Source organism: Aquila chrysaetos, chromosome 9 (genome assembly GCF_900496995.4).
Source record: "Aquila chrysaetos chrysaetos chromosome 9, bAquChr1.4, whole genome shotgun sequence".
In the NCBI taxonomy this organism is placed as follows: Eukaryota; Metazoa; Chordata; class Aves; order Accipitriformes; family Accipitridae; genus Aquila; species Aquila chrysaetos.
This window is the reverse complement of record NC_044012.1, coordinates 24096291-24108544: the sequence shown is the minus strand read 5'-3', so window position 1 is coordinate 24108544 and position 12254 is coordinate 24096291. Positions and strand designations below refer to the sequence as shown.

The 12254-nt window shown below is 65.9% G+C and overlaps 4 protein-coding genes across 8 annotated transcripts; all 4 read right to left on the bottom strand.

The window, feature by feature from the left end:
- Positions 1 to 1992: 1992 nt before the first annotated feature.
- On the bottom strand, positions 1993 to 3607 carry DUSP23 (dual specificity phosphatase 23). 3 transcript variants are annotated; one of them, XM_030026883.2, is made up of 4 exons: positions 3481 to 3607; positions 2726 to 2998; positions 2319 to 2500; positions 1993 to 2149 (listed from the first exon to the last, which is right to left on the bottom strand). In XM_030026883.2, exons 2-4 carry the CDS (start codon positions 2993 to 2995, stop codon positions 2122 to 2124), a joined length of 480 nt encoding a protein of 159 aa, XP_029882743.1. In that variant the 5' UTR covers positions 2996 to 2998; positions 3481 to 3607; the 3' UTR covers positions 1993 to 2121. The 3 variants fall into 3 exon arrangements, with proteins under 3 accessions (XP_029882743.1, XP_029882744.1, XP_029882745.1); XM_030026884.2 differs by lacking the exon at positions 3481 to 3607 and adding an exon at positions 3322 to 3395; XM_030026885.2 differs by lacking the exons at positions 1993 to 2149; positions 3481 to 3607 and having other exon boundaries at positions 2156 to 2500; positions 2726 to 3259.
- A 369-nt stretch (positions 3608 to 3976) lies between these two features.
- LOC115346642 lies at positions 3977 to 6830 on the bottom strand. 3 transcript variants are annotated; one of them, XM_030026875.1, is made up of 4 exons: positions 6060 to 6830; positions 5391 to 5481; positions 5023 to 5192; positions 3977 to 4795 (listed from the first exon to the last, which is right to left on the bottom strand). In XM_030026875.1, the coding sequence occupies exons 1-4, from the start codon at positions 6718 to 6720 to the stop codon at positions 4152 to 4154; spliced, it is 1566 nt and encodes a 521-aa protein (XP_029882735.1). In that variant the 5' UTR covers positions 6721 to 6830; the 3' UTR covers positions 3977 to 4151. The 3 variants fall into 3 exon arrangements, with proteins under 3 accessions (XP_029882735.1, XP_029882737.1, XP_029882738.1); XM_030026877.1 differs by having other exon boundaries at positions 3977 to 4747; XM_030026878.1 differs by having other exon boundaries at positions 3977 to 4714.
- Positions 6060 to 8952, bottom strand: LOC115346645 (serum amyloid P-component-like). The gene is made up of 2 exons (XM_030026882.1): positions 7712 to 8952; positions 6060 to 7446 (listed from the first exon to the last, which is right to left on the bottom strand). The coding sequence occupies exons 1-2, from the start codon at positions 7773 to 7775 to the stop codon at positions 6827 to 6829; spliced, it is 684 nt and encodes a 227-aa protein (XP_029882742.1). The 5' UTR covers positions 7776 to 8952; the 3' UTR covers positions 6060 to 6826.
- Positions 8953 to 9046: 94 nt separating this feature from the next.
- ACKR1 (atypical chemokine receptor 1 (Duffy blood group)) lies at positions 9047 to 11252 on the bottom strand. Its single transcript, XM_030026881.2, has 2 exons — positions 10985 to 11252; positions 9047 to 10476 (listed from the first exon to the last, which is right to left on the bottom strand). The coding sequence occupies exons 1-2, from the start codon at positions 11003 to 11005 to the stop codon at positions 9547 to 9549; spliced, it is 951 nt and encodes a 316-aa protein (XP_029882741.1). The 5' UTR covers positions 11006 to 11252; the 3' UTR covers positions 9047 to 9546.
- Positions 11253 to 12254: the final 1002 nt, after the last annotated feature.

The following is a 12254-nucleotide window of genomic DNA, read 5'->3' as shown; positions in this document are numbered from 1 at the left end:
GAGTATGGGTGTGTGATACACCCGTGGGACACGGCGCTGGGCGTGTGCGTGACACAGGTGTGCGTGACCAGGTGTGTGACACCAGTGTGCCTGCACGCCGTCTGGCTGGGAGCATCGGCTGCCCACGGCGCCCACCCGGGGCTACTGCAGGCTGAACCCTCCCGTGCCGAGCCCTGCAGCGCTGTGCCCAGTCATGCTGTGCCAAGCCATGCCATGCCGTGCAGTGCCACACCATGCCGAGCCCTTTCCTGCCATACCGCACCATTTCATACCACGCCAAGCCATGCCGTGCCATGCCAAGCTGTGCCGTGCCACACCACGCACAGCTCCGTGGCAGGGAGGCAGCGCACGTGTGGGCATGGGGCACCCCCGTGACCGCCGTCTTGCCAGGGCTCCCCACCTGCCCTTCCCTATCCCAGCTGTCTCCTCTGTAATCCCATCCTAAATGTGTCCCTGGCGTGGGGACGGCCACCGGTGCGGTGTCCCCATCCTGCCAGGCTGAGCCGGAGCTGGGCTGTCCGCCAGGCTGGGGGCTCTGGAAAGCCTCCTGGGACAGGGGCTGACTGGGGAGGGGACATCCCCCGCGTCCTGTTGCCACCATGGAGCGTGGCATCGAGAGTCCAGCATGGCCATGCTGGACTGCGTGTGCCGTGCCGGGCCCTGCTCTGCAGCACTGCCAAGTCCCAGGTGCGGCACTGAGCACTGGGTTGGGGATGCTGGGGCAAAGCCCCTGTCCCGGTCCCCCTTCCCTGGGACAGGGGGGTCCGCGGTCCCCCCCGTCAGCCCAGCCTGGCCCGGCCCCCTGAGCCTGGGAGACTATTAAGGACAGAGCTAAAGTAAGAGGAGTTAAAGTAAATAATTCTGCGGTTAAGCTGCTTTCCTGCATCTCACAGGCCCATGTGAGTCCTGCGGCTCCCATGGGCTTAAGTGCTGTGGCTGGACGGTACTGCGCTGTCCCCGTCATCCCCGTTCCTGTCCCCCGACACAGGGCTGGGCCCCCTCCCAGCCACTCGTGCCCCAGGTAAGGGGTGCAGGCAGAGTTGAGCACCCATGGATGGCCCCATGTCCTGACATGGTGTCACAGCCCACCAGAGCCATGGCATCGCTCATGGATCATGGGTACTTCCCGAATCTCCACCAGGGAAGGGCCATGGGGCACCGGGCAGAGCAAGGGGCTGCTTTCTACCCCCTGCTTTTTGGGGTGCTCCACAGCCTGTGGTGAAGACCCCTCCTCGGTCACCTCCTCTGTCCCTGCTGGTCCCACCCCAGGCCCTGTGGGAGGAGTGGGGTCCAGGAGATGGGGACACTGGGGTGCTACAGCCACCCCAAGGCAGTTGGTTGCCCCCAGACAGGTCTCTGAGCAGGGCACAGCCATTTTGTCAGTGGTACCCAGTGCCACCATCCTGGTGCTTCGTTCCTGAAGGAAGATGACGACATTTTGGTGTTTCAGAGCAACGTTTGGGGGCCTGGGGAGTTGCCTCGCAGAGGCGATAGCTCATGTCCCAGGGCGCGGACACGGCGCTCATGCCCAGTGAGCGCCAGGCGCTCCCGGCCATGTGCCGCACACCCCGGAATGGGGACGGTGACACTTCTTGCACTTAGGATTTAAATGCCACCAAGGTTAGGAGCAGCTGAGAAGAGATTTTCAGGATTGGACTTTTGGACAGAGATGCCTAAATTCCATCTAAGCTACACTTTAAGCATCAATGTCCTGGGCCGGCCCCCGTGCGCTGACGCAGCTGCCACCCTCTGCGTGGCATCACTGCTTTGGCGGGCCACCAGCTCTCAGGCCCGCTTGCTGGTGGCCGAAATGCAGCCACTCACGCTCCCCAAGGGCCAAGGCTGGGCAGAGACCCAAGAGCCAGGACCCCTGCAGCCTGGGGCGTGGCTGCCGACTGAGCTGGGTGACACAGCGGGGTGGCAGGGAGCCTGGCAGAGCCACGAGCGTGTGTGCTGCCTGCTGGTTCCCCATACACAGACCTGGAGAGAAGCCACAGGAGAGTCCTTTAATGCAGGGACTGACAGCAGCACCTCGGGGCTGGGAAAGGCCCCCCACCATTTTGGAGCGATAGTCTCCATCGAACCCATCCAGCACACGCTGCCCTGAGGAGACGGTCATGCTCACGCATCCTCACTGTCCTCTCCAGCGCTGTGGCAGGGCAGATCCCACTGGCGAGCTGGGCTTTGGAAGCCGCAGCTCCCCTCCCGCTCGCTGTGCCCAGCACGCCACCAGCTGTGGCCCCGGCGTGGCACAGGGAGCCCCTCCAGGGAGGGGAGTGACATAGAGCCAGGACTCCTTGCTGCAGGGCTGCACCTACCGAACGTGCTGGCAGAACTGGATCACGGCTTGCTCCTGCTCCCGCGTCTCGATGGAGCCGGGCCGCAGCCGTCGGATCTCCCAGATGGCGTCGCTGCCATTCATCTTCTGTGCCTTCGCCAGGTAGCAGGCCAGCATGGTGCCCGTCCGGCCGTGTCCCAGCATGCAGTGCACCGCCACAGCCTGTCCGGCAGCGCCGCACCGCCAGCTGGCACCAGCACGGAGGGATGCGAGTGTCCCTGCCGCAGCCCCCCCGTGCTCCCCAGCACCACCCCTTGGTGTCACAGGCGTCGCCTCCCTTGGCATAACCTCTCCCCGGGTGCCACCTCCTCCCGTGCGAGGTGTCACCCCGCTGCGGCGTCACCCCCTCAGCGCTGCCTCCCCGGTGTGATGTGCCCCTGGCCATACCTCACCGCGGGCGTTGGCCTCCTCCACCAGCTGCAGGAAGCTCTGGATCTGCCCGGGTGTCGGAGGGCTGAAGTCGGGCACGCGGAGCCGGTGGAGCCGGATGGCCGGGCAGCAGCCGTGGTGCGGGGGTGCCCGCTCCGACAGCGACACCAGGTGCCGCACGCCCTGGCCCAGCAGGAACCGGTAGTGCCCCGGCTCCCGCGGCATGCCCAGGCCCGCCAGCCGCCCCTCTGCCACCCACGAGAAGTTGGGGGGCTCGGACGCCCCCATCGCCTGCAGGGATCGGCACCGTGGGCCTGCGCCGCCGCGTTCCCTGGGGACAGGGCTGCTCTGGGGACCCCGGCCGGGCCGGACCCCTGCGAGACCATTGCCAGGGCCCCTGGGACCCCCCCAGTTCGGGCCCCCCAGGATCCCCTGCCAGGCCCCCCGGGAGACCGTGGCCAGACCCCCCCCAGCACCCGCTGGCCAGGACCTCCCACGTCGGGACTCCCGGGACCCCCTGGCCCGGCCCCAGGACCCCCAGTTCAGGCCGCCCGAGATCCCCGGGCCCGTCCCCCCGACCAGGCCCGTCCCCGCCCCCCCCGGCAGCCCCGTACCGGCCAGAGCTCCCCGTAGGCCGCACCGCCCAGGCCCGGCCCCCGCGGCCTGCCCCGGGCGGGACCCCGCCCCGGCCCGGCCCGGCCCGGCCCGGCCGATCCCCGCAGGCCGCCCCCAGCGGGCCCCGGCCCCTCCGCGCCCCTCCCGCCCCGCCGTACCGGGGAGGCCGCGCGGCGGCGGAGCGGGGCCCAGGGAGCGTCTGCAAAGAGCGGCGGCGCGGGCGGGCAGGGACCGTCCGCCAGCGGCGGGGCCGCGCCGGTCGCCGGGACACGGGGCCGCGCCCCGCGGGGCTCCGGGACTGCACCCTCCCCCCCCGGCGGCACCGGGACACGGGGCTGCCCCGGGGCTGCCCCTCCCGGCCCCGTCCCTGTCCCCGGCCCCCCGAGTTTCGCCCCTGCCCCAGGCCCCCTCCGTGCGCAGGGGCTGGCGGGGGTGCACGTCCCCCAGCGCTGGGCAAGGGGGTGCCTGTTTCTGTCCCCCCGCCCGGCCCCAGTGTCCCCAGGACGGGAGTGGGGCCCCTGGGCTGGCAGCAGCCCCTTCCACCTTCCTCCTCTCCCGCTGACCCTCACCCTAATGACTTTTCTGAGCCTGGATTAATTGCCTGAGCCATGCTGAGCTTTGGTGGGCTTCAGTGTGTCCGGCAAAGACCATTGCTGCTTTTCAAAACCATTTCTTCGTTTATGTGATGCCAGGTGGCTTTGCGGGGGGTTACACAGCAGGGAAGGGAGCCGGGACACAGCCCGCACAGCAATTACGGCTCCCCCAGCGCTTGCCAGCCACCCTGAGCGAGAGCGCAGGAGTGCACCAGCCCCACGCCCAGCGCCAGGCGTCAGGGCTTCAGGTAGACTTCGCCCACGATCTGGTAGGGGAAGTTTCTCCAGCCGAAGATGGGGGCTTTGTCAGGTCTGTTGTTCATGGCCTCCATCACCCCCGAGGTGGAGATGCCCGCGTCCCACATGTACACGACTGACATTTCCCCCACAAAGGACTGCTGGGCGTCAAAGCCACCCCCGAAGGCGTCCTGCTCCTGCCCCAGCACGATGGACGCCTCCACCCCCACCGTGTAGCCCTTCTGCAGCCCCTTGCGGGGCCAGGGCTTCCCGTTGAACCAAAAGCCCACGATGCCGGTGGTGGACTCCCAGCTGGCGCAGACGTGCTCGCTCATCGCGATGCTCTTGGGGACGCTGAAGGACACAAACTTGCCCCCCACGTAGAGCCGGTACTCACCAGGCTTGGGCTTGAGGAGGAGGATCTCATTGTCCTGCGCCTTGGTGGCGTAGGAGAAGAGGCTGTAGGGCCGGGTCAGATCAGTGTAGGACCACAGGCACACGGTGAAGTTCTGCAGCGGCTGCTCTGGCTTCGCCCTCACCAGCACGTGGGAGTCTTTGGTCTCTTGGGGAAACACGAACACGTTGTACAGCAGGTCTGGGAGAGGTGAGAAAGAGGTGGTTTCTCCTGCCACGGTGAAGGCATCTGGCCAAGTCCCCCAAGAGGAAACAGGATTGCAGTGTGCCAGTGAGGAAGCCACCACCACCCTGGAGGTGGCCTCCAGCACCAGGGCCGGAGGTGGATTGCACCACTAAAACCGGCCACATGTGGGCTGTGGTATGGGGTGCCATGGGCACAGGGTGGTGAGGATGAGCTGTGGGAAGCAGGGGAAGAGCCTTTGTCCCCAGCTATCCCCTTGGTACTCTCCCTACCATCTATCCACAGGTTGTAGGTGGCCACGGCAGTGCCCAGTGAGCCAGTGGCTGTGCAGACGTAGGTGCCCAAGTGGGTCTTGTTGAAGGAGGGGAAGAGAAGGATGCTGTCGGGGCCTTTCTGCAGGGGGTCGTGGCTTCCTTCCTTCTCCCACAGGAACTCCTGGGGGCTGAGCCAGGCCAGGTGTCACTCAGGTGGGTGGACACCCCGGGGTGGCCATGCCATGCGGTGGGGGGACACGGAGGGATCATGGTGCTCCCTCCCCAGCCCCTTCTTCTCCAGCTGCTCATGGGGCCAGGGATACTGGAGCTGCCTGCCCCACGCTGGTGCTGTGCCAGAGGCTGTGGAAGGGCAGGGAGTGCCTTACCTGGCGTCCCCTGTGACCTTGCAGGAGAGCATCAGCTGGTGGTACAGGGTCGGTGCTGGCGGGTGAGCCTGGATCTGGGCGGTCACTTTTTCTGCAGCACCCAGAGGGAAGGGCCAGGCTGGGTAGGGGGGTCTCCCTGTCCCCCCTGCCCCACCCATGGGGCCCAGCTGCACCAGCCTGTGGGAGCCCCCCGTCCCTGCCGCAGCCCTGCAGCACTCTTCGTGGTACCTGGCGTTGTGTCCCTGCTGCCCCTCACTGCTGCCCCCGTTGTGGTGCTCAGGTTGCCCCTTTTGGTTCTCGCTACACTGCCATTGCATCTCCTCCTCCCACCCCTACTGCACCCCTCCTGCACGCCCAGCACACTGCACTGAGCCCACTGCACCCTTCTGTTCTGGGTGCCTCCTCCACTGCGCAGCTACAGTGTGACCCCCGCTCCTCCCCCTGCACCCACTGCACCCTTGCTGCACCCTCGCTGCACCCACTGCACCCCTCACTGCACCTGCTGCACCCCTTTGCAGTGCTCAGGGTGCCCCACTGCTCCCCACTGCCACCACTGCTGCATGTCCCCCTATACTCACTGCACCCGCTGCTCCCCACTGTTCCCCACTGCACGTTCCGCTGCCTCCATGGGACCCAGAGGGGGTCCCAGAGCAGTCCCTCCGCCCCTACCTTTCGGGGCAGCAAGGTCAAAAAGTGCTGTGAGGGTGAGGAGGCAGAGCCACAGCTGCCCCATGGCACTGCTGAGCCCGGCTGCTGGCACCTCCGTGGTGAGGGGGAACAACAGACCCACCCTGCCACGGCCATACGGCTGCTCAGGGTCTGTGCTGGGGTGAGCGTGGCTACGCAATGGTGACGTTCGCCTGTGATCTTCGTCCCCACGTGTCTGGGGGCACTGACCTGCAGGGCTGTTTGGCAATCTGGTGAAGGGCCCGGGGCTGGTTTGCCTGCCTGGAAGCCTGCAGACCCAGCGGGCTGGCAGGGAGCCCTGGGGACAGCGGGTGTGCATGGGGATGGGCATCGGGGACAGGTCCCATGGCCCCAAGGGCTTGTGCCGAGCCCCTGCCTGCCTGTCCCTAATCACTTCTGCTGTTTTGTGTGTGGTCGGGCAGCTCTGGAGCTGGTGGATCTGCATCCTGCCCACGTGGGAGCTGGCCGCGGGGGCAGCTTGGGGGGGGGGGGTATGGGCAAGGGAAAGGGTACCCCAGGCGTCAGTGATGGGTTGGTGGCAGGTGCTGGCACTCAGGGGGACCCTGCCAGGCTGAGCGGTGCCCTCAGCTCTCCCTAGCTCCATCCGAGCCCTGTCCCGAATGGAGCTCCCTGGCTGGGGCATGCAGATGGCACCTTCTTCTTGGCAGGTTGTAGAGGCAAAAGGGTGATGAGGATGGGGAGGGGAGAGCGGGGGCTGAGACTGTCCCAGCCCCGGATCCAGCCGACTTTCATGGCCCCAGCACCTCCCGGAGTCGGGGTTTCACCACCACATCACCCTTCACTTCATAGCTTAGGCTCTTCCAGGCCAGGACGGCAGGCGGCAGGCGCAGGGACTGGTAGGCGGCTCGCATCTTGTCTGGGGACAGCCCCACATCCCACAGGTAGACGTCAGCCAGCTCGCCCGAGAATGAGTTGTAGACGTCGAAGCCGCCCCCGAAGGCATCCTGCTCCTGCCCCAGCAGGACGGCCGCCTCCACCCCCACCGTGTAGCCCCTCTGCAGCCCCTTGCGGGGCCAGGGCTTCCCATTGAGCCAAAACTCGGCGATGCCAGTGGCAGACTCCCAGCTAGCACAGACGTGCTCCCAGTCCCTGCCACCCTCGGGGACACGAAAGGTGACGAACTTGCCCCCCACATAGAGCCGGTACTCGCCGGGCTTGGGCTTGAGGAGGAGGATCTCGTTGTCCTGCGCCTTGGTGGCGTAGGAGAAGAGGCTGTAGGGCCGGGTCAGATCGGTGTAGGACCGCAGGCACACGGTGAAGTTCTGCAGCGGCTGCTCAAGCTTGGCCCTCAGCACCACATAGGCATTGCTGGGGTCCTTCCGGAAGACAAACACCTTTCGGTACAGGTCTGGGGGATGAGAGAGGGGATGTGGCGGGAGGCTGGGGAGTCCTGCAGCCCCCTGTGACTGCCTCTGAGCCTTCCTCTGTCCCCCTGCCCCGGGTGACTCTGCATCCCTGACATCCCCTCTGCTGAACCCAGCCTTGCTCCAGCATCCTCCAGCCTTGCTGACCGGGCTCTGGCACAAAGCAGAGGGCTCTGAGAGCTGCTGCCGCATCCCCCCCTGGACCTGCCCCACCCCGTGCCAGCTCCTGTCCCCTGGCGTTGCCCCTACCTTCCTGGGCCACGATCCCCGAGAGCACGGCCAGGACAGCAAGCCAGAGCTGCAGCTGGCCCATGGTTCCAGGCGCTGCGGTTGATGCTGGGAGAGGAGCTGCCTCGGTGCAGGGCTGCCGCCCGCCGGGTTTATGGGCTGAAGGGTGGGAGGGGACCCGCGTCCCCCCAATCCCGTCCCCAGCAGCCTGGCATGCCCAGGAGGAGCGATTTCATGCCATCACGGGGCCGTGTCGCAAGACCCTAGGTCACCCGCCTGCACGGGGCTCCCCTTGGAGCTGTGCCCCAGGCGCGTGCCCACCGGGGCAGCAGGGCACCCTGGCCACGTGGCTTCACCTCGGTCCTCTCCTGTCACCCTCCCCTGGGCAAACCCCCTGTGGGAGCGACCCGGTTTGATCCTGGCTCGTCTGAGAGGAACAGGGAAAGCTGACCCCTGCCCCCTTGCCCTGACTCGTGGCTCTTGGGCACATCCCCGGGCTCTGCTTGCCCCGTCCTGGCCAAAGGGACGGAGCCTGAAGCCAGAGCCGTGGGCACCAGGTGGCAGAAGAAACCGCAGCAAAGCTGCGTGGCCAAGGGTCTGGTGTCCTCCGAGGGTGTCCACGGTCTGGGCATCCTCTGAGAGCGTCCGTGTGTCCTGCGAGCAGATGGGGCTGGCGCACAGCATGCTGTGCCCCCCACCCGTGTGCAGCCTGGTTGGGAAGGGGGAGGATTTTGTCTGCTCCGGGCTCTGTAATGATGGTGCTGGTCAGGGGGTCTGGGCTGGGGATGTGGGGCCATTGCGTGGGTATGCTGGGGGAGATGGGTGGCAGGGCAACAGCGAGATGCTCTCGGCTGTGGGTGGCCACCCCCCTTTTGGAGACAATGTGGGCTCATTCCCCACCGAGTCTGTCCCTGAATTTACCGGGGATGAGCCTCCACGTCCCGCAGGGCTTGGCTCAGCTGGGGCAGCTCCTTGTGCGCTGCCGTGCCAGGCCCTGGACCCCGCGGGGGGGCAGGTCCTGGCCGCAGGCTTGTGCCCCTTCATCGCCCCCCCTCCAGCTCTCCATCCACACCCATTTCGCATCCTGTGTGCCTTGTGACTGCACGCAGCCATCTCTCGTGGACCATGGCTCAGACGCCTCCAGCGCTGGATATAAATCACCCCACTTCCCGCTCATAGATTGCAGAGCTTCATTATGAACACTTCCTGCTAATTTGGAGGCATGAGGAGCACACACCTCCCGCTTCCCATCCCTCGGCCTGCGGGAGCCTGGCCAGAGGTGATAGATGTCAGCCCCCGTGCCCTCCCCCGCCCGCACCTCCCAGCCCCTGCCATTAACTGAGCTTGGTGAGCGGCTCTAACAGACGTATGTATTGTATGTAATTCCCACTGGCTGATCTCAGACATGATGCTTAACTCGGCTTGTCAGGAGGGAGTGAAAAATCCCCTGTCGCTTCACATCACCACTGCCCTTTCTGCCTGCTGAAATCTCCCGGTGGAGTTGGGTGGGCTGGGGTTGAACCTCGGGGGTCTCCAGAGGTGTGCAGGAGCCTGGGCTGACACCGCCTGGGGGCTTGGGGAGATGCTTGAGGCAACCCAGGTCTCTCTCCTGTGAGCAAATTGGGGTGTCTGGCCCCAAACAGTGGGGCTGAGACCCCAAGAAAGAGGACGGAGGGAGGAAAGGCACCAAGCCTGGCACATAATGGGCCCGTGTTGCTCTCTCCTGGGTCCTGGGGGAGCGTTGCCTGTGTGGCAGAAGCTGCGGGGCTGGTGGGGACACTGTGGGGAGAGGGGATGGTGCTGGGGGCCGGGGTGCCAGGGGCTAGCATGAGGCCCGCAGCTGCAGCTCCAGGAGCTCAGCCGCTGCCACTGGCACCTGCCCCGCGGCGGCAGAGCCAGGCAGCGAGCAGTGCTGCGGGCCCCAGGCAGCAGTGCAGCACCCCCAGCCCCTCGCTCAGCCCCAGCACGTAGTCAAAGTGCTCAAAGGTGCCACAGGTGGGCTGCAGCAGCTGGGCGTGCAGGAGGAAATCCACGGCCAGCCCCATGCCATAAGGCACCCAGAGCCCAAAGAAGAGCCAGCTCGCGCTGACGCCTGGCTTCCACCCTGACCTCAGCCACGGCACAGCCAGCGTGGCCACCAGCAGCGCTGCCGGCAGCAGCAGGAAGAGGCAGAGGCAGAGGGCGAGGTGCAGCAGGTACACTGGGGAGAGGATGTCCACGCTCCGGCGGAGGCAGCTCGTCTCCGGGGCTGCCACCGTGCCACTGGCGAGAGCTGCTGGCGTTGCCAGCAGCAGTGCCCCGGCCCACACGGCCACAGCCAGCCGCTGGCTCCGGGCGTCCCAGCGACACCAGGCAGTGCTGCAGGAGCCGCTGCCCACCAGCAGCCCCTGCACGAAGAGGCTCCAGTACCACAGCAGGTGGGTGAGCCTGCACAGCCCTGTGCCCAGTTGCCAGCCCTGCCTGATGCCTACTGCCACCGGTGGCAGCAGGGCGGCAAAGAGACCCGTCCCCACTGCCAGCTGGGCCACCAGCGCTCGGCTCTGGGGCCAGCCCCAGGCATGAGGCCGCTTGGCCAGTGCCACCAGCAGTGCCCCAGTGCCGAGGATGGCTGTGGCACAGGTGATGGCCAGGAAGGTGGGGGCTACACGCTGGAAGAGGGGACAGTACTGGTTGTGGCAAGGCGCAGCGTCGTAGTCCAGGAAGGTCACGTTACTGCCATCATAGGAGAAGTTGCTCATGATCTCCAGCAGGTCCAGGGAGTTTTCGCTCTCCAGGACTCTAGGGCTCTGTGAATGAGACCAGTGGGTGTCAGGCAGGGATGTACCCAGCCGACCGCAGGTGCCTGCATCCCACAGCATTGCTTGAGAGATCCCCTCTGATGGGCCGCTGCTCCCTGCCATGGAGCTGCTGCCCTGCTGGTGATGGGGCATTCACGTACAGCCCTGGTGCAGGTTGAGCAGGGCGATTTATCAGGCAGGGACACGCTGCGGCGAGAGGGGAGGCCGCCTGCCCTCGGGGGCATGGGATTGTCCTGGGCTGGCCCCGCTGTGCATGGAAGCACAAATTTTCTTACAGCCTCAAAGGACGGCTGCAGACCCCCAGTGGGTGGGTGCAAGCCCTGCAGCAGGTAGGTGCAAACCCCACCGAGTCATCTGCAAGTCAGTGTTTGCTGGCAGCACCCACTGCGAGCCGTGGCCCTGCTCACCACTGTGCACCCACATGGCCCCAGCCCTCGCGTCCAGCAGGATGGGAAGTCGCTGAGGAGAAGTGGCAGGGGATGGGAGAGGCACTCACCACCGGGATACAGTTGCCCATGATGTGTGTCCCAGGATGGCACCTGCTCCTCTGTGTTCCGGGGTCTTCAGTGGGCGCTGTGCGTGGCAGCCAACGCTCAGCCACGCGCGCTCACGGCAGGGCACTGCGCCCAGCGGTGCATGCTCAGGGGTGCACGCTCTCCAATGGGCACCACGCACAGCGGTGCACGCTCTCCAAGACCCGTGTTGCACAGTTGGTGCCTGCTCCGCTCGCTCTCCCTCGGGCTCCACTCCTCCTGGTCGAAAGGGAGGCGAAGGACTGCAGTAAGGAGATAAGAGCTGCCTCGTTAATAGGCAGCCCTGCCCTTCTGGCCTGGCAATCCCCTTTGCCAGGGCCTGAAGGAAACAGGCGGGTCACTGCTGCCAGTAAAGCCAGCGAGCCGCCAGTGCAAGCCTGCAATTTCTCGAGCAGGAAACAATCACTTCTTGGCAGAACACCTTAAATTAATTAGGAATTGTATTTACAGGCACCCTGCCTGTGTGGATGCTTCTGTTGCTGGCCAGGACTCGGGCGTGTGCGGAGTTTCATCCCAGCTGCGTGCAAGCCCGGCTCTGGGGCATAGGGTGGGTGTTGCCAGTGCAGGATGCGGGCGGCTGCCAAGGGGACCCCGTGGCAGCGCAGCCCAGACACTCGGTGCTTTCCAGCTCCCGTACAGCAAGGAAATTTGCAGCTCTTCCTCCGAAAGCCCCACTGGGAGGCCAGATCCCGTCAGGTCACCCTGCAGCACTGGGACTGAGTCATGGGCTCCCTGGGCTGCAGTAGGCAGCAAGACCAGCTTGGCAGGGGCCTGGCAGGGGACGGGGGCATTTGGTGGCCCTCATGCCTGGTGAGAGCATTCATGGAGAGCGGTGGGGCTGGGGGGCACTCAGGGGGTTGGGATTGAGGGTTACTGTTGTTTGGCAGAGCTGGCAATTTGGGAGGAGCTGAGAGTCAGGGTCTGGGTGTCTGCAGTGGGAGTTTGGGGGACTAGGTGGGGGGATTTGGGGGTGAAAGGGCTAGGGGCCTGCACAGGGGGTCTGGGGACAGGCAGCTGATGGAGACTATGGTTTGGGGGGCTGAGGGTCAAGGCTTGAGGAGGCCTGAGCTATGCCTCCATGGACTGTGCGATGGGCTGAGCTGCACCCCTCCCATGCTGTGCACTAGGGTGAGCCGTGTCCGCCCACCAGGCTGAGCTCTGCCCCCTCCCCTGGCCTCGGTGCCCCCAGCTCCCCGTCACCCTGGAGGGGTGTCACAGCCATGACACCTCCCA

What these genes read in the sequence shown, in the direction of transcription:
- DUSP23 (XM_030026883.2), bottom strand. Translation starts at nt 2,995, where the DNA reads ATGGGGGCGTCCGAGCCCCCCAACTTCTCGTGGGTGGCAGAGGGGCGG. An exon ending in AGGCCAACGCCCGCGGTGAG is followed by an intron (nt 2,501 to 2,725) that starts GTATGGCCAGGG and finishes GCTGCCGGACAG; the next exon opens with GCTGTGGCGGTGCACTGCAT. An exon ending in CAGTTCTGCCAGCACGTTCG is followed by an intron (nt 2,150 to 2,318) that starts GTAGGTGCAGCC and finishes GCCCTGCCACAG; the next exon opens with CGCTGGAGAGGACAGTGAGG.
- LOC115346642 (XM_030026875.1), bottom strand. Translation starts at nt 6,720, where the DNA reads ATGCCCCAGCCAGGGAGCTCCATTCGGGACAGGGCTCGGATGGAGCTA. An exon ending in TGACCTTGCTGCCCCGAAAG is followed by an intron (nt 5,482 to 6,059) that starts GTAGGGGCGGAG and finishes TGGGTGCTGCAG; the next exon opens with AAAAAGTGACCGCCCAGATC. An exon ending in CTACAACCTGTGGATAGATG is followed by an intron (nt 4,796 to 5,022) that starts GTAGGGAGAGTA and finishes GGACTTGGCCAG; the next exon opens with ATGCCTTCACCGTGGCAGGA.
- LOC115346645 (XM_030026882.1), bottom strand. Translation starts at nt 7,775, where the DNA reads ATGGGCCAGCTGCAGCTCTGGCTTGCTGTCCTGGCCGTGCTCTCGGGG. An exon ending in GGGGATCGTGGCCCAGGAAG is followed by an intron (nt 7,447 to 7,711) that starts GTAGGGGCAACG and finishes CTCATCCCCCAG; the next exon opens with ACCTGTACCGAAAGGTGTTT.
- ACKR1 (XM_030026881.2), bottom strand. Translation starts at nt 11,005, where the DNA reads ATGGGCAACTGTATCCCGGTG. An exon ending in TGGGCAACTGTATCCCGGTG is followed by an intron (nt 10,477 to 10,984) that starts GTGAGTGCCTCT and finishes TCTCATTCACAG; the next exon opens with AGCCCTAGAGTCCTGGAGAG.